The sequence below is a fragment of the Pleurodeles waltl genome, chromosome 10 (genome assembly GCF_031143425.1).
Source record: "Pleurodeles waltl isolate 20211129_DDA chromosome 10, aPleWal1.hap1.20221129, whole genome shotgun sequence".
Lineage (NCBI taxonomy): Eukaryota > Metazoa > Chordata > Amphibia > Caudata > Salamandridae > Pleurodeles > Pleurodeles waltl.
In genome coordinates this window covers 508,084,813-508,112,582 of record NC_090449.1, presented here as the reverse complement: position 1 = coordinate 508,112,582, position 27,770 = coordinate 508,084,813, and the positions used below count along the sequence as shown (strand labels likewise).

Below are 27,770 nucleotides of genomic sequence, written 5' to 3'. Positions count from 1 at the left end.
AGTGTTACTTACTCTGTAAGCATCTGTTTGTGGCAACTAGTGCTGCTGATTCTTCTATCAGGCTTCATTTAGCGACTGTTGCTGCTTACGTTCAAAACAGAGAACACACTTCTCTTTTCAAGTTTCCTGTTATCAAAGCTTTCTTGGAGAGTTTGAAAATTATTATCCCACCAAGTGTGCCATCTGCCTCTGTATGGAGCCTCAATATTGTTCTAAAAAGGCCTATGGGCACTACTTTTGAACATCTCTACTCTTGCCCTTTACAGTTCCATTCTTAGACGGTAGCTTTCCTGGTAGATATCACTTCCCTCAGGCGTGTAGGTGAGCTTCAGGCTTTTACTCTGGAAGAACCTTTTTTCCAAGTACACCACAATAGTGTGGTCCTGAGGACAAACCCCCAAGTTCCTCCCTCAGGTGGTCTCTACGTTCCACGTTAATCAAACCGTAGAACTCCCAGTGTTCCTCCCACATCCAAAGTCCGTAGCAGAACGAACTTTTCACATTAGATGTCCAAAGAGCACTCAAGTACTAGATTGACACGACAAAGCCCTTCTGTAAAACACAACAGCTCTTTGTCTCTTTTTTTTTTTTTAAACACACAAGGGGCATGCTCCCTATAAGGCAGGTATAGCACACTGGCTTGTTAAATGGCTGTCCAGTAGTTTCCTTTGTTCTTTTTGTATTTCATCTTTACATTATTTCCCTGTTTTAAAGGACATCTAGCATCTACTGGGCTTCTTGCTTGATACTCATTTCATCTGCAGTGCCACAAGACCATTGCTGCTCAGCTAGACAGCCATCTTGGAATAGCGTGCTGGACATTTTAAAGAATAATATACTCTGCACTATACCTTTCGAAAACCGACACCCACTGCTATGTTTAATTTCTACTACCTCTAGGTACTGAAATTTGTTTCCCTACATTTAGCGTTTAATTTATCTTGCATATGCAAAACATATGTAAGACACAACAGCTCTTCGTCTCTTTTTTTTTTTAAACACACAAGGGGTATGCTCCCCATAAGGCAGGTATAGCACACTGGGTTGTTAAATGCCTACAGCCCTGTTATGCCAAAGCCAAAAGCCCTTTGCCTGTCCCTCCCAGACTCCACTCAACCTATAAAAATGGAGCCTCCCTTGTGACATTTTGCCTGATCACATTTGCAGATCTATCTGAAAATTAGTAAGCTTCAGGGCTATTGGAGCTGTCCAGTAGTTTCCTTTTTTCTTCTTGCATATCATCTTTAATTTATTTTCCTTGTTTGCCTACTTTTAGTGTTTACTTTATCTTGCATATGCAAACATATGTAAGACACATATGCTTGAGTTTGTGTGAGCATTTTACTCTGGATGGGCGTGTGGACAAATGCAAGAACGAGTGAGCAGTTGGGTGAATGGACGCATGAGCTTGAGGAGGAGTCAAGAATGAACCACAGAATGAATGAGTGAGGAGTAATTGAGTGCCTAAACATACCGGTAACTGTATGGACACTTTCAGTTGTCAGCCAGAATTCTTGGCATTACAAATGCTTATTTTCCTTGGAACACAGGGTTCCAAGACTGATAACGTGAATGCACATTTCAAACCATAAGAGGTGTTTCCCAAAAACTGGAAGCATAATTTGTACACATTGCATAAATTCATCTTATTTTCACTGCTGAGTAAGGGTTCTTTGATCGAAACACTGAAATTCAAAGCAGGTTAAATATATTGTTGATGACATCTTTAGGTTTGTAACACTTTCAGGAGCCTTACTAGCATACAAAATGAAGAGTATAGATTTTCCCCGTGAGGATGGATGGGGACATTCACCTCTCTGGAGTGGAGATCAGCCCCTGCTGTGGATGTCAATTAGGGGCAGCTTAGCACAGCTGCTGCTACCTCTGACATTCCCCTTGGTACCAGTGGTCTCAGGGCTCATGAAGGACGCAGCAGGAACAAAACAGTTAACAGAGCTCTGAATTGCACTACCTATTGTTTTTAATGCTCACAGCTTGTCCTTGCTCTGCCCATTTGAACTGAATAATAGGCTGGCTGCGGGCAGGAGTTATGGGTGGACTTAGGGCCTGTCAACAAGTATAAGGAAGGGCTGTTGAGGTCTCTTCTTTATGAGGAAAGGGCAGCTCCTCCTAGAAGGCACGGCACATGAAAGGTGTCAAATCGCTCCATAGGAGGTTACAAGTTGGGAATTGAAACCTACAAAGGGGAGAAACCTTGGTAATTTTGCAGCTCTTGAGTAAAGATGAAAGTTAATACTGAAAACACAGCAAGGAATGAACTCACTGTGACATTAGGATGGATAAAAAAAGCTGAACAAGAATTCCAAGCATAGAATCCTGAAGAAAATCTAAATGACAAACAATAATCGGGTACAACAATAGTAACAAATGGGTGAAGAACAAAACAAAAGATATGGAATAATTATATTGTGGCACATCTTTCCATTGTGACGGACTCCTCAATGATTCAAACAGGGACTGACTTCACAGAAAGAGACTCTACCTAATTTTAGATTGGAAATCTCGAATATCATCCTGTTGACAGACCACCATTTTCAGAATGGTTAGTTATAAGTCATGTTCACACCCCTTTTCACAAACACTATAGCATTCCTTAGGTAAACAAAGAAACACTAACTTTGACATCCTTATCTCCAACACTGTAGTCCAAATTTCCACCACTCTCCCTAAATCCTGGCACCCAAGCCAGCTTGTGCAACAGCCCTGTGTGTGACGGGGAGCACAGGCATGTCAGATAGATCTGTGTGGTGCAGACACTCAACCACACGCTTAGAGCAGTGTTCAGGAACATCCTGTGTGAGAAGCACACACATTCTTGTGGTAACATCTTGACACTGCTCTCAACAGAGATGAAAACAAGGTAATTTCTATGACACATTGGACGGAGTAAGGGCGAGGTCAAGAAGAATGCGATGGCCCTTCCACTACACATGCCACTTTTCTGAATAAATGCAACTGGCCACATAGTAAACAATAACAGCTGACGCCCATGTATATAATTTTTGATTAGGAAGCTTTGAACTGTAAAGTTAAAAAGTGTCACAGGCTTAGATTACTTAGGGTTCGAATGTATGCAAAGAAGCTGTCCTTTCTAAACCATCTGCACACTGTCAGTTTCTAGAAACAACAATCAGTGCTTCAGTCTTTACCTGCTGATTTTCCCAGTGGGAGAAGCATTCCTTGGGCATTCTTTGAAGATGTTAATTCTGGGCCAACAAGGTCATGTGTTTCTTGATTTTCGTCTGTTTCTTTCGTCTTAGAAGCCATCTGTTCCAGTAGTGGGAGCAGTACCCCCATGCCACCAACACAGTTCACAACATCCTAAAAGGAGAAATTGTGAAATCAAATCAGGGATGCTATCAATACTACACTAAACATCTTTAAAAATATTCCTCTTAATGTAAAGACAATATGAACATGGCTACTGATTCTGCTGCCCCTGCTTATGAGTACCTACAAATACCCAAAACCGAAAGTACCCTAGAAAAAGAAGGAGTATGCTGCAGGCAAAAATATGTCTAAAACAAGATACTTACATGCGTAGTTCAGTGTGGGAAAACTGGGATGATTGCAGAAGCCCCCTCACTTTTTGTCCCTATTTTTAGCTGATACTGGTGTTTTCTGACTCTGACTGTGCCCTAGGCACTGCTAACCAGTCCCCGGGCCAGTGCTCCGTTTAAAATGGTATGCACAAATTAGGCATAATGCTAATTGGCTCTGACAACCTACCTATAAGTCCCTACTATATGGTAAGGAATGTAGGTTTAGGGACCCCAGGGTAGGTAGGGCACCATGGGTGCACTGCTGTGGTCCCTGATGTAATTGTACAGACAAGTCTGCTTTGCTGGCTGCTTTTAAGTTAAAATAAACCCCAAATTCGACTTTGGAATTAAAAGTACTTCCAAGTCTGAAACTACCTTATTTTTGCATATGTCACCTCTAAGGTCTGCCCTAGGTGCCACCAGGGTTGGGTGCAGCATGAATATAAGCAGGGACCTTATAAAAGATGTTTTATAAGCCCTGTTGAGGGAAAAACTTCCAAATTCGTTTTTCCCCATTGTAGTCAATAGACTCAATAGGCTAATATTGGGAGACTTTATTTTAAAATAATAAAGTCTCAGTTCCAATAGAGATGAGCTAAATATAGCAAGTTTGGTACCACATTAATGTTATAATAAATTCAACAACTTGCCAATGTTTCATTTAATACAACTAACTCAGGGTATGATTTTTATAACTCTTTCTGAAAGTTACCAAATTTAGCCTTGTAGTGCCCTTTCCAGATTGTTCATCCTCTGGTAGCCTGAGCCAGGCTACCTCAATGAGATATGAAGTGGCCTGGACTGAGACAAAGGAAGCATCTGGTGGGCGGGGAACTGCTGCAGCAGATGGCACAGCAGGATGGTGGAAGAGTAGCAAAAGTGGTCCTCAAAGGAAGGAAAGCCACTTGAGACAGAAACTGGACCTCTCCCATTTCCTTCTCCCCCAGACAGATGGGAGCCCCACTGATTAGATTAGGAGAGGGACTGGAATGGGTGTGTTAAGAGAGACTTAGCCACACCAGTTGGTGGACTAAGACAGATCTAACCTCGAAGGATGGATGTTCGCCAGCTTGGATTTTTACAGAATGCTGCTTTCTAGGATTTATTTTTTGCCACACTTCACAGGAAGTGGTCACCTCAGAGGGTGGTTGCCTGCACCCCATTGGGCAGGAGCACCCCCCTGCTTCCCACCCTAGGAGCAAGGATAAATATGGCAGAGCTGCTCCACAATTTAGATCCCTGCTGGAAAAAGATACTGGAGAAGAAGGACTGCCCTGCTTGACCCCTGGCTGCACCTGGAGCCTGCACTCACAAGGACTGCACCAGTTGCACACTTTGGGTTTCACCAAAAACAGGACTTTGCCTTCCTTCTGCATCTCCAGAAGTGGATTCACTGTAAGCTACAGGTACAAAGGAGCTGACCAGAGTCCCCTGCATCAAGTCCAGCAAGAAGAGCCCAGCTGACCAGTGTCCAGAGACCATTTTGGGATTCTGACCAGGTGCCTTCTGGGAATCGCAGTTCTCCCTTGGAGCCCCAAGTTGTGGACACTTCAAGCACCCAAAAAGGACCTCTGGAAGAAGATCCAGAAGTCTGGAGACAATTGGAGCAACGGTTGTAAAAAATATATATATATTAAGCTGAAGAGGTGCATTTTGGGAGTTGTAGTCCCAGACTCCAAGAGGCAAACCAGAGCCTCTGAACCCTTGGCTGGTGCTGTGGACCACTTTCCTGAATCAAGAAACACTTCTGAAAGTAAGTATAACAGTGTTGCATCATGGGTGGCCTGAACTCTGGAATGTTTCCCTGTCCAGTGGACCTTTTTTTTTTTTTTTTTAATCCTTTGAGCGCTCTTTGCTTCTCATCACTAGGTGTACTTTAATCTTAAAAAATTCATATCTCTGGTTCCCCACATTGGAGTTTTGTAATTTTGGTGTCATTTTACAGATAAAAATATTTCCCATTTTGATAAATTGGTGTTGGATTTCTAGTGTGTGTTGTGTTTTACTTAGTTACTGTTTTGTTGATATTAAATGCTTTACACACCTGTCTCTTAAGTTAAGCCTAACTGCTTGTGGGCCAAGCTACCAAGGATTGAGCAAGGGTTAATTTACTGAGACCTTGACTGGACCTGCTGGGAGGGAAGGGGGTTGTGGCCTATTGCTAAGTGCCGGTACCTCCCTGTCATTACCAATAATCTACTTTCCAACATTCAGAATATGTTACCAAGAAATGGAACAAATTTGTGAAAAACAGAAATAATATAACTGCAGGGGTTTATTATTTAGGTCCCAGCTGAAGATGTTTACTACATATTGACCCGAGACACAGAGCACACAAAACGATTGAGGCCCAGAGAGACCACTACAAAGTTACTGATGCAATATAAGGTCAGTCCTGGGGATATAAATATTTGCTTTAATGCTTATCGACAGTTACTGTTGTACTTTAATCAGACTAAGTTATTGTTGTTGGGCTCAAGGACAAGTTCTGAGTATGTTGGTGATGCATTGTTTACATGGTCTAAGTAAGATCTGCTCATCTGTTCTACACATCAGCTACTAAGCCCAAAGCATCCATTGGCAGTTATGTAACAACACATTTATTTTGACATTTTTCTAAATAAGTACTGTTTCAACTGCATAATGACCACAATTATTTTGTTATTCGGACTGTCGCCAAATTAAATTTCAACTACTTCACAGGATATCAATTTTTCTGTCATATATTTAACACAGAGATTAGCTGCAAATATTCTCCCTGGTCACTTCCTTATTTCCACATGTCCTTATGTAGTCTTCCTGACTCTGTATCTCCTTCAGGTATTATGTCCCAATTTATCATGTCATACCCAGTTAATGTGCCCTTCCTCAAACTACCTATTGGAAGTGTCTCAGATGTTGGCGTAATGCATTGAATCGCAACTCCTTTAAACATGAGCATGAACCACATTCTTTATACATCCGAAATGTACACCATTCCGCAAGTAACTGTAATTCTTGGATCTCATGAAATTACTTCTCACAATAGTAGTCACTATCAAATAACCCAACCTCCTACTAACATTCTCTTCAACACCTATGCACAAATGGTGGTCCCTTTGGTGTAATTTGTGTCCAGGAGAAGAGAGCTCTTTTTGGTTTGAATCTCTAGCATTCCATCTAAGATCAGCTGTAGTCGCCCCTGTGGCATTGTCCTCCTGGTGGTGGGCAAAGTGATGTAATAAAAAATGATCTCCCTCTTGCAGAATAGGCTGTGAAATCACATTAATAAATGTTAATTTGGCTGGTTGCAGTGTAGATTCCCCTGCATAGGTACAACATTGTACCCATGTACAGGTACATCATTGTTCATGCAGAACCCAGAGCAAGTGCCACAGCTTTTGAAAAGCATGAAAGAGTAACAGAATAAACTGCTGCAGCATGCTTGTATCTGCTCCTGCCTCAAGATGACTGATGATCTGCGATAAAAACAATAAATATGGGGAGGGTAGAAGATAGAGAGAAAGGAGGAAAGAAGTTGGCAAAAGTATTAGTCTTTATGAGGGAATATGCCTGTGCAAGAGTGTGTGCCTTTGAGGGAATGTGTGTGATTGAGTGTGTGTGTGTCTGCATGTGAGCCACAGAGAGTGCAAGGGAAGTGACACAGGAAGGAGCAGACAGGGACCTTTAACAAGATCATAAAGTGCAGAATTAAGCAAAGGGATCCCATCATAACAGGGCCCTCTGGTATTATTTCAGCAGGTGTCCCAATTCACAGCAGCGCACCTGTTTGCAGTTGCTGCCCAAATTAGCACAACCACCATGTCAGTGTTGATGCTGCTTGTGAAGGAGTGAGTGGGGAAACAAATCTTAATATGCAGAATGAAGTGACTGGACCCAGGAAAACCTGGACCTCCAGTTCTCGCAGGCAACCGCCATTTCTCAGCAGTTTCCCAGAGTGCACTGTGCTGCTCACAAAGAACACTTCAACAACTTAATACAGCACAGTATTAGAAAACATATCTTACTAGTATGAATGATGTCCTCTTCAGCAAGAACTTTTTCTTAGACTTCCATACACTCATGAAGCCATCATGAAATGCAAAAATGAGGTACATAAAGATTCCAGCAAACTTTCCATGTTCACTTCTGCACCATCTACATTGATTTACATGACATTCTCCAAAAGTAGCTGAAATAAGGATATATGCTACCCTGCATCCTAAAATTAAATTATAATAAAGTCATCACTTACATTCTGGAAAAATACAACAAATGGCCTGCATTTCCTTCAAAGTCTTGCAGCTGACCAGAATCCCCTGCATCAAGGCCCACAAGAAGAGCCCAGCTGACCAGTGTCCAGAGGCCATTTCAGGATTCATTCTGGGAATTGTAGTTCTAATTCCCAAGGAGCACCTCGGATTAACACGACAATGCTGCCCACATCAAATGTACATCAATAATGGAGTAGTATGCTTTTCAAACTATCGTCCTCTTTGGCAGACCCACATGTTTCTATATCAATATCTACAGCATGGCACATCTCACAAATGATTTAAATTGTATTTCCATTTTAGAAACACAAATTTAATTATGGTTCTTAGGAAAAATAGGATACACACATGAAAACGGAAAAACCAGATCAGTGTGTCAGCCTCACCATACACATTCTTTGGCTCTCCTGGTGGATTTTATATGGGATGCAATTCACTTCACCAAGTAAATGTATTGAGAGGACCTTTCTAGGTTCATCTCTCAATGCTTCAATTCAATTGTTGCTTTTCACAACTAAAATATTTTACATTTTCATGAATAACTATGAGCAATCCACATCACTGTATTTCACTGAGCAGCCTATATTGTCTAACCCTCTTTCTATATCAAGATATTTAAATACTAATCTGACTTTCAGTGACAATGTATGATGTGTACTATATTTCTGTCAACAACTGAAACAGAATAATTAACACTTGTCTGTATTCAATTTAAACATTACATTTTAGATTTCAAACATTTTAAGATCGATACACAGGTAACTGTCTTCCTGCTAAAACAGTGTATGACTCTTGTGTCCATGTCTCCCTTACATAACTCAAAATGATTTCAGTTAGTTCTGCAAAACCAGCATACCAGTTGGAAGAAGTCTATTTGTCTCCTACATCGAAAATATATTCAATAAATCAACTTAAAACAGACACCTTTGTATTTCTGTCAGATGATGTAACACTATTATTCTTATAGTTTCTACATCACATCTTCTAGTATAACTTTTTAAATGTTACTACAGTCACCCTACTCAATTCATTCTTCATGGCATTCACATCTGAGCAGCTTTACATCTTACCTTACAATTGTTAGACCCGACAGCATTAGGGAGGTCATCCCCCAACTTTGTGCCTGCCTCCCTCCACTTTTCCGACACTGTTTTTGCTGATTTCAGGACTCTGCACACTTTACCACTGCTAACCAATGCTAAAGTGCATATGCCCTCTCCCTTAAACATGGTAACATTGGTTCATCCCCAACTGGCATATCTGATTTACTTATAGGATCCTAGTAAAGTGCACTACATGTGCCCAGGGCCTGTAAATTGAATACTGCTAGTGGGCCTGCATCACTGATTTTGCAACCCACATACTTAGCCCCTTTTAACCATGTCTCAGGCCTGCCAGTGCAAGGCCTGTGTGTGCACTGCCACTTCAAATTGGCATCTAAAAGTATTTACCATGCCTCAAACTCCCCTTTTTCTCCATATGTCACCCCTAAGGTAGGCCCTGGGTAACACATAGGGCAGGGTGCTATGTAGGTAAAAGGCAGGACATGCACATATGTGTTTTATATGTCCCGGTAGTGAAAAACTCCTAAATACTTTTTCCACTACTGTGAGGCCTGCTCCTCTCATAGGCAATCATTAGGCCTGCCCTCATATACTTTTTGAGTGGTAGATTCCGATCCGAAAGGGGTAACCAGGTCATATTTAGTATGGACAGAACGGTAATAGAAAATCCTGCTTATTGGTGAGGTTGGATTTTATACTACTATTGTAAAAATGCCACTTTTAGAAAGTGAGCACTTCTCTGCACTTAAAACCATCTGTGCCTTACAGCCTGTCACCAATCAACGTCTGGTCTGTGCTGGTCAACAGCTGCCATGTGCATTTCACCCAGACAACCACAGACACAGAACACTCAGTCACATCTGCATACTGAATGGGTCTTCCTGGGCTGGAAGGGTTGAGGGCGTGACACTTACATTTCAAAGGCTAGTGGCCTGCCCTTACACAAAGGACTGATAATTCCCCACTGGGACCCTGGCAGACAGGACTGGGCTGAAAGGGGAATTTGTGCACTTCAAAACCACTCTATGAAGTCTCCCCACTTCAAAGGCATTTTTGGGTGTATAAATTAGGTCTCTGACCCCCACCAACTCAGACACTTCTACAGCCGCACTTGAACTCTGTCACAAGACCTGCCTGGCTGCCCAAAGGACTCTCTGGACTGCTTTGCTGAGAAGGACTGCTGCCCTATTTGTTGCCCTGCTGGCCTCTGACTGTGCGGGAAGGAATCTGCCTTCCCCCAAAAGAGCTCTTCAAGAGGTTGGATTGAGATTTCCTCCTGTTCTGAAGTTTCAGCGACAGCAAAGACTTCAGCTACTAGCTTTTTTGCTAGTAGTCTACTCCAGCAACTCTGGAACGACTTCAGCGACACCAGCAATGCCGCAGCCTGCTCCCGCTCCGTGGACCTCGCTGCATGCAACGACGGCAGCCTTCAACGCAAGTCCGACATTGCCGCGACTCTGCTGACATCACGCAGGGTCATCGCGACACTGCAAAGTCAACACATGTCCTGACGGACTGGAACCAGCGATTTCGCTAAGTCATAAGAAATCGACGCATCGTGGACGATGCCTCATCATCTCCCCCTGCATCCAGATGGAACCAACGCCTCACCTCCACCTGCTTCACAGCACGGAATCAGTGCTTCTTTCCTCTGAAGCTATAAGGGACTGACGCCATACCGACCCCAGCGACGCCTCTTTCCAACTCGGTGTGACATCCTTGTTCTTTGTTTTCAAAAGGTACTGTATCTGAAGGTCTGGGTGACTCTGTGACCAGTGGTGTTGGATTGTTGGGAACGACTTAGTCAATGACGCTGTGATAGCCCCAGTCGGAGATATTGTGTTTCTGGGCGCTTTTGTTGGATTTAATCTTTAAAAATTCATAACCTTACTTGTGTACATTGGATTTTCCTCGTTTCAACCATATTTTATTTAGATAAATATTCTCAATTTATTTTTTCACTGTGTTATGATATATGTTCTGAACAAACACTTTACACATTGCCTTCTAAGTTAAGCCTGACTGCTCAGAGCCAAGCTACCGGAGGGTGGGCACAGGATAATTTGGAGGGTGTTGTGACTTACCCTGCTTAAGATTTTGGTCCCTACTTGGACAAGGGTGTATACCTCTGCCAACCAAAGACCCCATTTCTAACAATGAAATCAGAATTTTCTATACAGTCCCTAACGCTATATTTGCTCTGCACCAATACTGCATGTGAACACACAAAAACATTAGGTCTGTACAAAATCTGTCTACATGGCACCAGCATTACATTGCCATCACGCAGCCATTTTAAGATAATACATACATTTTACAACAATCGTGATTGTGTGTGTGTGTCCATAAATATAAGCACACGCACGTCTATACAGCTATATTGAAAATGAATGTAGCTACCTTACTGTGCAGTAAATAATTCATTTTGCATAGATTAATTGTATATAATTATTTGTCTAATACTTCTTATTTTATCGCGTGGACTACGATAAATATCAGGTGGTCTAAGCGAACTCAAATTAACAAAATCCAAATGATATTTCCTGCTTCATAGTTCATGGTGTTCAAGTAATGTTTTGCACATTGATTTTATTTTTTTCTCCACAGAATACATCAAGAAAAACAGGCTTCTGAAGGGGTACACATGTTGTACAGAATGCAGATTTGCCAAGAAATCTGCATTACAGGGTTCCTCTGTGCACACCCTATCCTAGCAACCGTACAAGCTTTATTCCAGCAGAGATCAAAGTGGACGTAAGTGATGCAGAACTCGGCCCAACATAATCACTAAGCACATCAGCAACACATATATTTATTTACTTTCTCTCGTTTTAAAGTTATGAGTGCATTTAATGTTTCAGCAGTAATTAGTAATGGTGGAGACGTCTTTCTTCATACCCAAAATATTGGTAGAACCCAGAGACAATGCAAAGCAAAATCGGGTTATCTTGAGATCGGTTAAATCTCAAATCAAATGGTTTTAAACTGGAGAATTTAGCAGCTAAGTGCTTAATAGCCAACAACGAAGCTACTGGCCCACATTCACTCATTTCACAAATTAAATGCAAAACAAAAGAAATTAGGACACAGAAAAAGGGCCTTACCTTGATGTCCCAATTCACAACTTTGTGACCAGTGAGTCTGCCATCATACAAATGATTTGGAGATAGGTCCAGACAGATGTTATTTTTGCAGGCCTGCACAACAGCAAAAAAAAACCAGAAAAAAACATGAATTTATGCGTTGAGTATGCTCATATAATTCTAACCGGCCTCTGTCTGCCAGCTTCCAAGTGTGATACTACAAAGGAGTAAGGTCACCACATGATCACCAACACCAATGTCACTAATAGTTTGAACAACACCCAGGAAGACAAGGTCAAGTGAAGTGAACTCCATTCGCCACAGAGACTCCTCTTTTTCCGTGGTCAGTGCTGTGCTGAGTCCAGGCTGGCTGATGTAGAAAAGCTTTTTTAAACTTAATACCAAGTAGAACTGAGTGGTGACAGGGTTTTTATAGCACACAATCTTTAGACAAGGATTCCAGATTTTCGATAATACATAATATGGATGCAGAAACCAAGACACTCTGTGTTGTGTATGCTAAGCAAACAGCTTATGACAATCACCTTCTAAATGGGGGGGGCAAAACATGCGGAGCATCCACTGTATGTAAAAATCACAAAAAAGTCAGTGGTCTTTTTGTGCATCTGTTATAGACAGGAACCTGACTCAGCATAGTTGCCAGGTAAATCACAGGTGTGAGCAACAGCAAGCACCCAGAGTGACAATACTATTGGGCATCATACCTGGTAGTAGTGAATGAATGGCCATTCAAACTACAGCCAGATTCTTCAGTGAGGTAGACGGACATTGGAAGATGCAGTAGAGTGACATGCTAGAAAATGTACTGGCTAATCGCCTGTTAAAGGTGCAATCCTGTAATACATCCTATCAGTCAGGCTTTAAGCTAAAGAGAAACAATAACTATATGGAACACTAATGTAAGATGACAGAACCATCAGTTGTCCTCTTGGTGGATGCCGCTAAGGTGTACATCTCTACTAAATGGCTGCATATGTTTAAAGTTCTAGAGAAGATTGGATTTGGGCCACTGTTCTTATCTTGGTTCCAGATGCTTTACATGGACCCCGTGGATAGGGTAGGGGTTAGGGAGGGGTTGTCCGAGACATTTAATATTGGCAGAAGCATGAGACAAAGATGCCCTCTCTGCCCACTGCTTTCAACCTCTGCCGTGCTGGATCAGAGGGACCGGCTTATTTGATGGATGAGGTGGATGCCACCAGAGGAGAAACTGCCGTATGCTGCTAATATCATTATACACATAGATGATGCAGTCCACAATTTCCTGGACATACCAAATCATTTACAATATCAACAATATGAGACTACAAAACAATTACAGGACTGATACAAATAAAACGGTTCCATAGCATCCAATTTTTTTGAGTCCAGCTAATGAGATCTGGGAGGCTGCAAACAGTTCTTTGTGGCAAAAAATGTGAGCAGGTTGCCAATTTTTTAAATTTAATATGGTCATGTCCTAAGATCGGGTGTTACTGGAATGGTGACGGTGGCTACCTGAGGAGGATTCCAGAACAACTCTGAATACAGATGCAAAAATAAAGCTTTTAACAAGTTGGGCTGACGGCACTTTTTAATTTATGAAACTGATACGAGCTATTGGGTTGATAATTGCCTGTTGGGACTTTGTTAGAATCTGGAGACAGTAGACCTGCCAACGTTGAACAAGCATTGATCAAACATTGACTGGTGCATGATAGTGGAGAGGTAGGTATATGAGGGACTCATGATAGAAATATGTAAAAATATAAGGCCCACTGCAGGGCAGTCATGGTCAAAAATAATGGCTACCTCAATGGAAACAGTGCACGTAGAAGATTACGGTTAATGTACAATTGTTAATAAAAAGGGATGTCTTTGTATGGGAAAGTTGCTCTATCACTTGTTTGATGGGCATTCTGAGGAGGAAAAGATGGGGTCAACCTGATAGGCTCGCTTGGGCTGATGACGGTTTATGACTACAGTTTAAAGTTTCTATCGGCCTGGCATTAAATGTTAAAATAAAAACAACATTTAAAAACCATAGCAATAGAAGACTGTATGTTTTCAGCAGGTTGTGAGAAACTAAGGCCTAAGCAGCCTGCAGGGTAAAAATACAGGTTACAGAGGGAGGGTTAGAGCTGAATAATTAAAATGGAGATGGGATACAAAATGATCTCTGCATAACATTATACAATAGTAAACATGAGTGAGCTCAGGTTCCACAAGAGATTGGAGACTAGTTTTACACATAACCAGTCTTATAAAATTATACAGATGCCCCTACAGTCAGTCCTCCTTTTGTGCTCAGTGTTTCCTCACCTGTGGAGTGTAGCATAGCAGAAGCTTATTTGTCAGTTCCGAAAGCTCACTCTCTGGTTTAATTTGTGAGTTTGGTCCTGTAAAAGGAAAGAACAGTGTTGTTAGCGCTAATGAAGAATTGTGGGTTCTGTCCCTGTGAGTTGGTGAATGATCATGGCTCCATCTCATTGCTTCACACTATGAATTGTCATAGCATACCACCTGAAACAGTAAGATAAATCGGCAAAGTTATTTAATACAAAGAAGAATAGCTACCATAACATACAGCCCTACTAGTTTTCTGCAGTGGATAAGTCAGTTGAGGTGTTTTTCATAAATATTTTTCCAAAGGTCAATGAATATTTAGTAGTCTGAAAAGTGTTAGCTTGTTTGGTTACCGGCTACAGAAGATGTGTGCTTCTATGCCTTTATCCTTCTGCCAGAATTTTTTTATTTTTGTTTGGAAATGTAAAAAAATTATTTAAGAAGTGTGATTTCAGAATTTAGATCAACCTAAAGGAGGCAACGTCAAATAATTTAACACATGTCTAATTCTATCTATGCAGGATTTATTTCTGCGAGAGTATGTATGTCTGTTACTTGACTTTTACCACAGATTCAACTCGCAGTACTTTGGAAGATTTGTGGATTATCATTCGTTCATGCCTAATGGTTTCAGTAATTAAATAAATTGACATGATAAAGTGGAAGAACAAACATGGAAAGGAAATGTTTCCTCTCACCTGAGCAATGAAGTGCTTTGACCTGGCCTGGCTGAAGGGCTTCGTGGAAAATATAGACTGATCCCAGTTGTCCTTGCAGAGATGTCGGGGTCCCCCACTCTGTGTCTTGGGTCCCTGCAGCAATGGTGGACACCAGGCCTTCTCTTGGGTTTGGCGAAGTGCCCAAGCCCCACCCATGGGCCGGTGTAGCTGTAGCTGGAAAGGACTGCGACCGACTCAGTGGGGAATGCGAGGAGAAAATAAGGTCCGCGGAATGAGAGTGAGATGTAATGACAGTCGTGGTCGTGCGGTGTCCTGCAGAACCAATGCAGCAGGAAGTAAAGGACTAGGAGAAAAAGAAAAAGTTGCTGAAGATTAAAACATATTCACCCTGTAGGCATGCAGGAATTTGGCAGCCATCTTACAACTTACTTTTGACAAAGCATAATAAAACCCATTGCAAGCTGGCCACTCGTACATCCACACTCATACACACACGTGGGCAGATATCTTTGAATGTTTTTTCTTATATGTTAATAAACATCTGTAAAAGGAACAAGCACTGACCGAGCCAGTAGCCTAGCAGCCAAAACAGGTCCTCCTTGAGTCAAATGTGCTTTGAGTATTTGATGCGATCAAGGACTCTTCTCATCTTATATCAAGTCAAAGTTCTGTGACTGTCCTTTTGCTCTTGCTTCCATCTCATATAAACTGAAACCCACCATATACAGTAGTGAACATATTATTCAGATTTCCAGTATTGTCAATTGTCCTTGTGGCTACTGATGCTTTAACAAAAGGTAGTCTTTGTTATGGATGACTTACTCTTGGGTGCGTCTGTAACAATGAGGGGCTTTGGTCTATCAATGCAGTGGAATGCTTGTATGCAAGTTATTATCTTGATTGAAAGCCAGACTTTGTGACAGAAGGCCCTTCTTTTTCGGCACTCCAATAAATACATTCTATGTGTGTCTGACAAAGGATTATGGTAGTACAAAAATGGATCTAAATAAGCATACCTGAACTTGCATGCTTTTTCTGCTGGTAACAACACCAAATCGATAAGGTGAAATAAGGTCTGGGACAGGCTGAATGCGTTTACGTTTTTTTTTTTAACAAATAATTCCCCTAGCCTCTTTAGGAGTGACCGCTAGCAAGTTTTACAATACTTTTTTTTAAATAACCAAATTTTATTGATTTTTATTAATTTTGAAAACAGTGTACACACAACATGTTCCGACAGTGTCAATAACAGATACAGAGCAAAGGGCACATTCCACTACTGGTCCACCAATATTAAGTATTACATTACAATAGAACACAGTGGTAGGCCCACCACTTCTCCCATATTTTATGTTTTCTGGGCCAGCTGCATAGATCGTTTTTTCTTGATGCGCACACCAATCCACCCCGGCCTCCATCCCGCCAACAAAGGGGCCCCAGGAGGCCTCCACCTGCAGGCTATATCTCTTTTGGATACAAGACATGCAACCCCTACAAATGTCCGGCCAGCAAGGCCTCCCCCCACCCCAATTCCTCCAGTAGCCCCAGAAATGCAACCTTAGGACTTAATTCTATGGAACGCCCCTCTGCTATTTCTTTACCAATCCCCTCCCAAAAGGGCCATATTTGAGGAAAACTCCAGGTCACATGGAGGAAGTCTCCGTCAGGGAGATCACACCTAGCACAGGTGGACAGGGTTCTGCCGGACATTCTTGACATTCTCACTGGGGTCAAGTAAGATGAGTGAAGGTAGTTGAATTGTACCATTCGCAGCCTAACTGAAATGGCTATTAACCAGGGGGCCAGTAATGCCTCCCTGCAAGTTGTCGTCATCCACCTCCCTTACCCAGTGTGCCTACTTCTTATCGCCGGTGGTCAAGCCCATCCGGGGCATTCGTAAGTAGTGACTTATACACTTGGGAGACTGCTTTTCTCCCCAGGTTCCCAGTTAACAATTTCGCCTCAAGCGGGTTATAGTCGGGGAGTTGGGTTTTCGCAGGAACGTGGGCACCCGTGGCGCAGCTGCAGGAATCAAAAAAATTGTGCCTTGTATAGCCCATACTGTTCTCGCAGTTCCTGGAATGACATAAAGCTACTCCCTATATACACGTCTGCCAAGTAGGTGATCCCTATTGAATCCCAATGCTGAAACCCCTTTAGTGTATTGAGTTGGTGCAGCCATTCTCCATGCCACAGTAGGGTCATTTGATTAAAGCACCGGTCCCATTTTATGAGTTTTTGGGCCCCCCTCCAGCAACCCACAGCCACCCGGGTGCAGAACGCTGTCTGGACAGAATCCTGCCTCCATAAAGCATACCCAATAGGCCACCAAAGCACACCTGGTGGATCTCAAGCTGGTACACCGGGTCATCCCAACCCCTGCAAACATGTCATTTATAGGAACCACCTGGGCCGCTAAGCAATAGATGTATTGATCTGGGACTCCCATCCCCCGTTGTCAGGAGACTTCCGCGCAGTGTTAAAAGCCACTTTGTGCCGCCCTCCATTCCATCTGAAATTAGTAAATTTTGATGTGAGAGCTCGGAACCACACCCTCGGTAAATGGTAGGGATTGTTTGTGAGGACATATAGGAAGTGGGGGAGCCACATCACTTTGAGGCGGGCAGTATGCCCAATAGGATTTAAGAGGAGGACTTTCCAGCGCTGCAGGTCCCTCTCTAGATGTGATAACAAGCCCCTAAAGTTTAGTGCCCACACTAATTCAGGTAGAAGGAAGATGTGGATCCCTAAATATTTAAACACATTCCTCTGCACTGAGAATTGGGAGCACCACTGTCGACCCTCAGCATCCCCCCTTACTTCCACCTGTGTTGATTTTTTGGCATTGACTGGAAGCCCAGACACCTCCCCAAACCTCATCAATAGTTCCACACATCTGGGGCCCGACGAAGGTAGATCTCCCAGAAATACCAAGACATCGTCCACGTACAGTGCCACTCTGTCCTCCACTCTGTCCCCCATCTCCAGCCCCACATCAGAGGATCGCTCTGCAGCAGGCATGCCAGGGGCTCAATCACTAGTGCAAAGAGCAGAGGGGATAAGGGACATCCCTGACGCGTTCCCCGCTGAATTGGAAATGTCCGGGAGAACACTCCATTCACCCGAACCTGGGCCGTGGGGTGCTGATACAGGAGACAGATCATTCGGCGTAGCAACAGCCCGAGCCCTATACGTATTAGGTTTATCTCCATGTATTCCAGTGAGATCGTGTCAAATGCCTTGCAAAAATCTATAAGAAGAGCCAGAGGACCACTGGATTGTGAGCCACAGGATAGGGCCAGCTGAACTCTGCTGATGCAGTGCCACATACCCCTGCCTGGCATAAAGCAGCATTGATCTGGATGAATGAGATGGGCCAGCGTACGAATAAGACGTAATGCCAACATTTTGGCACATATCTTTATGTCAGCCTTGATGAAGGAGATTGGCCGATATGATGCACATTGGTCCGGGGCTGTCCCTCCTTGGGCAGGACCATGATTGCGGCCCAGTCAAGTTCAGGGGGAACGGCTGCTCTCGACAGCACCTCAGCATAAAAATTCAGGAGATGAGGTGCCAACAGTGAACGGAATCTTTTGTAGTACTCTATTGGGAACCCATCCGGCACCACGTTTGCCCCCCATTAAGCTCAGATATGTCAGCATCCACCTCCTCCACCGTCAATGGTTTGTCTAAGTGCTGGGCAAGAGTAGGTGGGATAGTTGGTACCGGAAACGTCTCACACTATAGAGCCCTCCTCCACCAGATGCAGGAGGGGGTCTTTAGCATACAGGTCTTGGTAGTAAGTCGCAAAGGCCTGAGCTATTGCTACCAACTCCACTTGTTTGTTCCCCTCTCTATCGTGTATGGCCAGCACAACTCTAGCTGCTGCCCCGCGCATTGCCAGCCAACAAAGCAGCTTACCTGACTTATCACCCATCTCATACACTCTCCTGGTCGATGCCTGCCAACACTGTTTGGCCTCCTCAAGGGATATTTGGCATAGTTCTGACTGCCCCAGGGCCAATTGACGCTGCACCATCGTGCCTCCAAGTGTCTAGTTCGTCCCACCAGCTCCAATATCTTGGCCTCGAGCTTGGCGCCCTCTGATGCAGTTTATAATACATTTCAAGAGAAGATGAACAATGCCATTATATTTCTCTTGGAATATGTATAACTTTACAAAGCGTCACTGATGGAAGTCACAGCCTTGCCAGACTTACAGATGCGCCAGGGCCGGGCTGGAAACCGAAAGCAGCCCTGGCAAATATGTTCACATCAGCCCTGGTCCTTCCTCTTCGCTCTCTTATCTCTTATCTCTCTCTCTCTCTCTCTCTCTCTCTCTCTCTCTCTCTCTTTCTCTTTCATGAAGCCGCCCCCCATACCTGCTTTAACCTCCTCAGGAAGCTAGAGAAAGTGTACGAAGCATCAGCAGAGGCCACTGGTCCAACAAGCATTGGCAAAACCAATAGGTCTCACATACGAGAACTATTGGCTTTGACAATATTTTGTAGCCATGCTGTACTGCAGCATGGATGCTTTACTGTGAGGCAAACAATTATTTAAAATGTGGTATGATGCAGCCAGGGGTAACTCATTTTTTTCCCCATAGTGCATTAGTTCTGGATGTATCACAGTCCTTTTTTATTCTTTTTAGCCACGCTGCTATACAGCATTGTTAGAAATCATTGCCAAAATCGGCAAAGGCCCATGCTGTACAGCATGAACAAAAACCAATGGCAGAGTTAAAAGTTTCAAAGGTGAGACATACTAGTTTCACCAATGCTTGTAAGGTCTCAGCATAATACCCCTGTGATTCTGAGCAAATCAGTTAATCCCCCCCATGTGTGAAAAAGAAAACAAATTTGATGTAGGAAGTTGGCTCTAAATATACTATCTCAAAGTGAGAGATAGTGTGCATAGAGTCCAAGGGTTCCCCTTAGAGGTTGATAGTGGCAAAATTAGATAATTCTAATGCTCTATTTTGTGGTAGTGTGGTCAAGCAGTAGGCTTATCAGATGGTAGTATTAAGCATTTGCTGTACACACACAGGCAATAAATGAGGAGCACACACTCACAGACATAACTCCAGGTCAATAGCTTTTATATAGAAAAATATATTTTCTTAATTTATTTTAGAACCACAAGATTCAAGATTTGAAGTAAATACATAAAATGCAAGGTACTCCACATCGGTAAGTAAGGAACTTTGAATTAGAGCAATAACATACACAGTATAGGTTAAAATGGCAATAAGCTATTTTAAAAGTGGACACTGTAACAAATCAACAGTTCCTGGGGGAGGTAAGTATTGGTTAGTTTCTCAGGTAAGTAAGACACTCACACGTTCAGTTTCCTGGGCATAGGCAGCCCACCTTTGGGGGTTTAAGGCAACCTCAAAGTCACCGCACCAGCAACACAGGGCCAGTCAGGTGCAGAGGTCAAAGGAGGGCCTAAAACACATAGGCGCCTAAGGAGAACAGGGGTGCTCCGGTTCCAATCTGCCAACAGGTAGGTACCTGTGTCTTCGGAGGGCAGACCAGGGGTGTTTTGTAGAGCACTGGGGGTGACACAAGTAGGCACACAAAACACACCCTCAGCGGCACAGGGGCGGCTGGGTGCAGTGTGCTTAGCAGGCGTCGGGTTTTTAATAGAAGCCAATGGAGGGACCCAGGGGTCACTCTAGCGGTGCAGGAATGGCACAGGGGGGCTTCTCGGGCCAGCCACCGACTGGGATAGGCAGAGGGTCGTCTGATGGTCACTCCTGCACTGGAGGTCGGTTCCTTTTGGTCCTGGGACCTGCGGGTGCAGTGCTTGGTCCAGGAGTCAGGTTCTTTGTTCCAGGCAGACGCGGTCAGGGGGGGGGCTCTGGATCCTCGCTGCATGCATCGCTGTGGGGATGACGGGGGGTGTCGTCTCAGGTTACTCACGAGGTTGCAGTCGCCTGGGAATCCTCTCTGCAGTGTTGGATCTGTAAAGCTCATGCCGGGTGCATCAGGTGCAGAGTGTGAAGTCTCACGCTTCCGGCAGGAAGAGTGAGTTCTTTGGAAGTTGCTAAAAAGTTGCAAAGTTGTTGCTGTTTTTGAACAGTGCCGCTGTTCTCTGGAGTTTCTTAGTCCTTCGGGTCCAGGGCAGTCCTCTAAGGCTTCAGAGTTCACTGGTCCCTGTCGGATGCGTCGCTTTGCAGGTTCTTTGAGTCTGGAGACAGGCCGGTAGGGCTGAGGACAAATCAGTTGTCGTCTCCGTTGTCTCTGCTGGGCTTTCAGGTCAGCTGTCCTTCTTTGTGTAGATTGCAGGAATCTCATTTCATGGGTTCTGGGTCGCCCCTAATTACTAGATTTAGGGGTGTGTTTAGGTCAGGAGGGCAGTAGCCAATGGCAACTTGTCCGGGAGGGTGGCTACACCCTTGGTGCCTCCTTCCTGAGGGGAGGCGGACACATCCCTAACCCTATTGGGCGAATCCTCCAATCTCAAAATGTAGGATTTCTAAAGGCAGGGGTCACCTCAGCTCAGGGCACCTTGGGGGCAGTCTTGACTGGTGGGTGACTCCTCCTTGTTTTTCTCATTATCTCCTCCAGCCTTGCCGCCAAAAGTGGGGGCAGTGGCCGGAGGGGCGTGCATCTCCACTAGCTGGGATGCCCTGGAGTGCTGTAACAAAAGGCATGAGCCTTAGAGGCTCACCGCCAGGTGTTACAGTTCCTGCAGGGGGCGGGGGGGGGGGTGAGAAGCACCTCCACCCAGTACAGGCATTGTTCCTGGCCACAGAGTGACAAAGGCACTCTCCCCATGTGGCCAGAAACTCGTCTGGTTGTGGCAGGCTGACAGAAACTGGTCAGCCTAGCACTAGGAGTTGGACTGGTATTCAGGGGGAATCTCTAGGATGCCCTCTGGGTGCATTTTGCAATAAATCCCACACTGGCATCAGTGTGCATTTTTTGTGCTGAGAGGTTTGATACCAAACTTCCCAGATTTCAGTGTAGCCATTATGGAACTGCGGAGTTCGTATTTGACAAACTCCCAGACCATATACTCTTATGGCTACCCTGCACTTACAATGTCTATCGTTTTGCTTAGACACTGTAGGTGCATAGTGCTCATGCACATATGCCCTCACCTGTGGTATAGTGCACCCTGCCTTACGGCTGTAAGGCCTGCTAGAGAGGTGAGTTACCTATGCCACAGGCAGTGTGAGGTGGGCATGGCACTCTGAGGGGAGTGCCATATCGACTTAGTCATTTTCTCCCCACCAGCACACACAAGCTGTGAGGCAGTGTACACGTGCTGAGTGAGGGGTCCCCAGGGTGGCATAAGACATGCTGCAGCCCTTAGAGACCTTCCCTGGCATCAGGGCTCTTGGTACCAGGGGTACCATTTACAAGGGACTTATCTGGGTGCCAGGGCTGTGCCAATTGTGGGAACAAATGTACAGTTTAGGGAAAGAACACTGGTGCTGGAGCGTGTAGGAGGCTGGACTGGCTTGTAGTGGGTACCAAGGGGTACTTGCACCTTGCACCAGGCCCAGTTATCCCTTATTAGTGTATAGGGTGTCTAGCAGCTTAGGCTGATAGATAATGGTAGCTTAGCAGAGCAGCTTAGGCTGAACTAGGAGACGTGTGAAGCTACCACAGTACCACTTAGTGTCATATGCACAATATCATAAGAAAACACAATACACAGTTATACTAAAAATAAAGGTACTTAATTTTTATGACAATATGCCAAAGTATCTTAGAGTGTACCCTCAGTGAGAGGATAGGAAATATACACAAGATATATATACACAATAGCAAAAATATGCAGTATAGTCTTAGAAAACAGTGCAAACAATGTATAGTTACAATAGGATGCAATGGGGAAACATAGGGATAGGGGCAACACAAACCATATACTCCAAAAGTGGAATGCGAACCACGAATGGACCCCAAACTGGGACTATTAGAAAATAGTGAGAGTTAGCAAAATAACCCTCCCCAAGACCCTGAAAAGTGAGTGCAAAGTGCACTAAAGTTCCCCTAAGGACAAAGAAGTCGTGTTAGAGGAATAATGCAGAAAAGACACAAACCAGCAATGCAACAACTGTGGATTTCCAATCTAGGGTACCTGTGGAACAAGGGGACCAAGTCCAAAAGTCACAAGCAAGTCGGAGATGGGCAGATGCCCAGGAAATGCCAGCTGCGGGTGCAAAGAAGCTTCGACTGGACAGAAGAAGCTGAGGTTTCTGCAGGAACGAAAAGGGCTAGAGACTTCCCCTTTGGTGGACGGATCCCTCTCGCCTTGGAGAGTCGTGCAGAAGTGTTTTCCCGCCGGAAGGACGCCAACAAGCCTTGCTAGTCGCAAATCGTGCGTTTGGCGTTTTTGGACGCTGCGGGGGCCCAGGAGGGACCAGGAGGTCGCAAATTGGACCTGAAGAGAGAGGGGACGTCGAGCAAGACAAAGAGCCCTCACTGAAGCAGGTAGCACCCGGAGAAGTGCCAGAAACAGGCACTACGAGGATGCGTGAAACGGTGCTCGCCGAAGTTGCACAAAGGAGTCCCACGTCGCCGGAGACCAACTTAGAAAGTCGTGCAATGCAGGTTAGAGTGCCGTGGACCCAGGCTTGGCTGTGCACAAAGGATTTCCGCCGGAAGTGCACAGGGGCCGGAGTAGCTGCAAAGTCGCGGTTCTCAGCAATGCAGCCCAGCGAGGTGAGGCAAGGACTTACCTCCACCAAACTTGGACTGAAGAGTCACTGGACTGTGGGGGTCACTTGGACAGAGTCGCTGGATTCGAGGGACCTCGCTCGTCGTGCTGAGAGGAGACCCAAGGGACCGGTAATGCAGCTTTTTGGTGCCTGCGGTTGCAGGGGGAAGATTCCGTCGACCCACGGGAGATTTCTTCGGAGCTTCTGGTGCAGAGAGGAGGCAGACTACCCCCACAGCATGCACAAGCAGGAAAACAGTCGAGAAGGCGGCAGGATCAGCATTACAGAGTTGCAGTAGTCGTCTTTGCTACTATGTTGCAGGTTTGCAGGCTTCCAGCGCGGTCAGCGGTCGATTCCTTATCAGAAGGTGAAGAGAGAGATGCAGAGGAACTCGGCTGAGCTCATGCATTCGTTATCTAAAGTTTCCCCAGAGACAGAGACCCTAAATAGCCAGAAAAGAGGGTTTGGCTACCTAGGAGAGAGGATAGGCTACTAACACCTGAAGGAGCCTATCAGCAGGAGTCTCTGACGTCACCTGGTGGCACTGGCCACTCAGAGCAGTCCAGTGTGCCAGCAGCACCTCTGTTTCCAAGATGGCAGAGGTCTGGAGCACACTGGAGGAGCTCTGGACACCTCCCAGGGGAGGTGCAGGTCAAGGGAGTGGTCACTCCCCTTTCCTTTGTCCAGTTTCGCGCCAGAGCAGGGGCTAAGGGGTCCCTGAACCGGTGTAGACTGGCTTATGCAGAATTGGGCACATCTGTGCCCAAGAAAGCATTTCCAGAGGCTGGGGGAGGCTACTCCTCCCCTGCCTTCACACCATTTTCCAAAGGGAGAGGGTGTCACACCCTCTCTCAGAGGAAGTTCTTTGTTCTGCCATCCTGGGCCAGGCCTGGCTGGACCCCAGGAGGGCAGCTGCCTGTCTGAGGGGTTGGCAGCAGCAGCAGCTGCAGTGAAACCCCAGGAAGGGCAGTTTGGCAGTACCAGGGTCTTTGCTACAGACCACTGGGATCATGGGATTGTGCCAACCATGCCAGGATGGCATAGAGGGGGCAATTCCATGATCATAGACATGTTACATGGCCATATTCGGAGTTACCATTGTGAAGCTACATATAGGTAGTGACCTATATGTAGTGCACGTGTGTAATGGTGTCCCCGCACTCACAAAGTTCAGGGAATTGGCTCTGAACAATGTGGGGTCACCTTGGCTAGTGCCAGGGTGCCCTCACACTAAGTAACTTTGCACCTAACCTTTACCAGGTAAAGGTTAGACATATAGGTGACTTATAAGTTACTTAAGTGCAGTGTAAAATGGCTGTGAAATAACGTGGACGTTATTTCACTCAGGCTGCAGTGGCAGGCCTGTGTAAGAATTGTCAGAGCTCCCTATGGGTGGCAAAAGAAATGCTGCAGCCCATAGGGATCTCCTGGAACCCCAATACCCTGGGTACCTCAGTACCATATACTAGGGAATTATAAGGGTGTTCCAGTAAGCCAATGTAAATTGGTAAAAATGGTCACTAGCCTGTCAGTGACAATTTGGAAAGAAATGAGAGAGCATAACCACTGAGGTTCTGGTTAGCAGAGCCTCAGTGAGACAGTTAGGCACCACACAGGGAACATATACATGCACACCTATGAGCACTGGGGCCCTGTGTGACAGGGTCCCAGTGACACATACATATAGGCCACAAACCTATGAGCACTGGGGTCCTGACCAGCAGGATCCCAGTGACACATAACAAACATACTGAAAACATAGTGTTTTCACTATGAGCACTGAGGCCTGGCTATCAGGATCCCAGTGAGACAGTGAAAACAGTAACAAACACCCTGACATACACTCACAAACAGGCCAAAAGTGGGGGTAACAAGGCTAGAAAGAGGCTACCTTCTCACAGAGCGTAACTATGCCAAGGAGGCATTTCCTTAAACAACCCCCCCGCCCAAATGAAAGAGGATGAGACTAACCTTTCCCAAGAGAGTCTTCATTTTCTAAGTGGAAGAACCCGGAAAGGCCATCAGCATTGGCATGGACAGTCCCAGGTCTCTGTTCCACTACGAAGTCCATTCTCTGTAGGGATATGAACCACCTCAACAGTTTAGGGTTTTCTCCTTTCATTTGCATCAGCCATGTGAGAGGTCTGTGGTCAGTTTGAACTATGAAGTGAGTACCAAAAAGCTATGGTCTCAACTTCTTAAGGGACCAAACCACAGCAAAGGCCTCTCTCTCAATGCTGCTCCCTGGGGAGTAACCTCCTGCTAATAAAAGCAACAGGCTGGTCAAGGCCATCATCATTTGTTTGGGACAGGAATGCTCCTATCCCATGCTCAGAGGCATCTGTCTGCACAATGAACTGCTTAGAATAATCTGGAGCTTTCAAAACTGGTGCTGTTCACATAGCTTGCTTCAGGGTGTCAAAGGCCTGATGAGTCCACGGTCCAGTTAACTTTCTTGGGCATTTTCTTGGAGGTCAGTTCTGTGAGGGGTGTCACTATTGATCCATATCCCTTCAAAAACCTCCTATAGTACCCAGTCAAGCCAAAGAATGGCCTGACTTGAGTCTGGGTTTTTGGAGCTACCCAGTCCAGAATAGTCTAGATCTTGGATTGGAGTGGCTGAACTTGGCCTCCACCTATCAGGTGACCCAAGTAAACCACAGTACCATGCCCTATCTGACATTTAGATGCCTTGATAGAGAGGCCTGCTGCTTGCAGGGCCTGCAAAACCTTCTTCAGGTGGACCAGGTGATCCTGCCATTTGGAGCTAAAGACAGCAATATCATCAAGATAAACTGCACTAAAGGACTCCAAGCCAGCAAGGACTTGATTCACCAACCTTTGGAAGGTGGCAGGGGCATTCTTTAACCCAAAGAGCATCACAGTAAACTGGCAGTGCCCATCAGGTGTAAAGAATGCTGTTTTCTCTTTTGCTCCAGGTACCATTTTTATTTGCCAGTACCATGCTGTTAAGTCAAAGGTACTTAAGTATTTGGCAGCACCTAATTTGTCTATTAGTTCATCTGCCCTTCGGATGGGGTGGGCATTTGTCTTGGTGACAGAGTTGAGCCCTCTGTAGTCCACATAAAACCTCATCTCTCTCTTGCCATCTTCTATGTGAGGTTTGGGGACCAAGACTACTGTGCTAGCCCAGGGACTGTCAGAATGCTCAATCACTCCCAACTCCAGCATCTTGTGGACTTCCACTTTGATGATTTCCTTAACTTGGTCAGACTGTCTGAATAGTTTATTCTTGACAGGCATATTGTCTCCTGTGTCCACATCATTGGTACACAGGTGTGTCCGACCAGGGGTTCAAGAAAAAAAACCTCTGGAGGACTTGCCTGCAGGCAGCCTGCTATTGGCCAGAGAGGGTGTCAGAATAGATCACTCCATCTAATGAGCCATCTTTAGGGTCAGTGGAGAGGAGATCAGGGAGAGGTTCACTCTCAACTTCCTGGTCCTCATAATTTACATCTGCCCTATCATGAAAGGGTTTGAGGCGGTTCACATGGATCACCCTTTTGAGTTTTTCAGGGAGCCCCATGATCATGCCTTTCAATGTCTTGTTAAATCTCTCAACAAGACCATTGGTTTGTGGATGTATGGTGTGGTGAATTTATAAGTCGTCCCACACTCATTCCACATGTGTTTCAGGTAAGCTGACATGAAGTTGGTACCTCTGTCAGAAACCACCTCCTTAGGAAATCCCACTCTGGTAAAAATACCAATGAGTGCTTTGGCTACTGCAGGAGCAGTAGCGGACCAAAGGGGAACTGCTTCAGGGTACCTAGTAGCATGATCCACTCCTAGTAGGATATACTGGTTCCCTGATGCTGTGGGAGGTTCCAGTGGATCCACTATGTCCACTCCCAATCTCTCAAAGGGGACCCCCATCACTGGAAGTGGAATGAGGGGCGCCTTTGGATGGCCACCTGTCTTACCACTGGCTTGACATGTGACACAGGAGATGCAGAACTAATTTACCTTCTGGGACATATTGGGCCAGTAGAAATGGTTGACTAATCTCTTTCATGTCTTGGTTTGTCCCAAATGCCCAGCAAGGGGAATATCATGGGCTAAGGTCAGAATGAACTCCCT

The 27,770-nt window shown here is 45.0% G+C and overlaps 1 protein-coding gene across 6 annotated transcripts in view; it reads right to left on the bottom strand.

The window, feature by feature from the left end:
• NBEAL2 (neurobeachin like 2) overlaps positions 1 to 27,770 on the bottom strand; it is a 646,515-nt gene that overhangs the window by 197,500 nt on the left and 421,245 nt on the right. For all 6 annotated transcript variants that reach the window (XM_069210922.1, XM_069210925.1, XM_069210923.1 and 3 more), the window contains 4 exons: positions 15,008 to 15,332; positions 14,286 to 14,362; positions 11,985 to 12,077; positions 3,171 to 3,342 (listed from right to left, as the gene is read on the bottom strand). In XM_069210922.1, the coding sequence (XP_069067023.1) occupies positions 3,171 to 3,342; positions 11,985 to 12,077; positions 14,286 to 14,362; positions 15,008 to 15,332 (667 nt within the window). The remainder of the gene's footprint in view (positions 1 to 3,170; positions 3,343 to 11,984; positions 12,078 to 14,285; positions 14,363 to 15,007; positions 15,333 to 27,770) is intronic.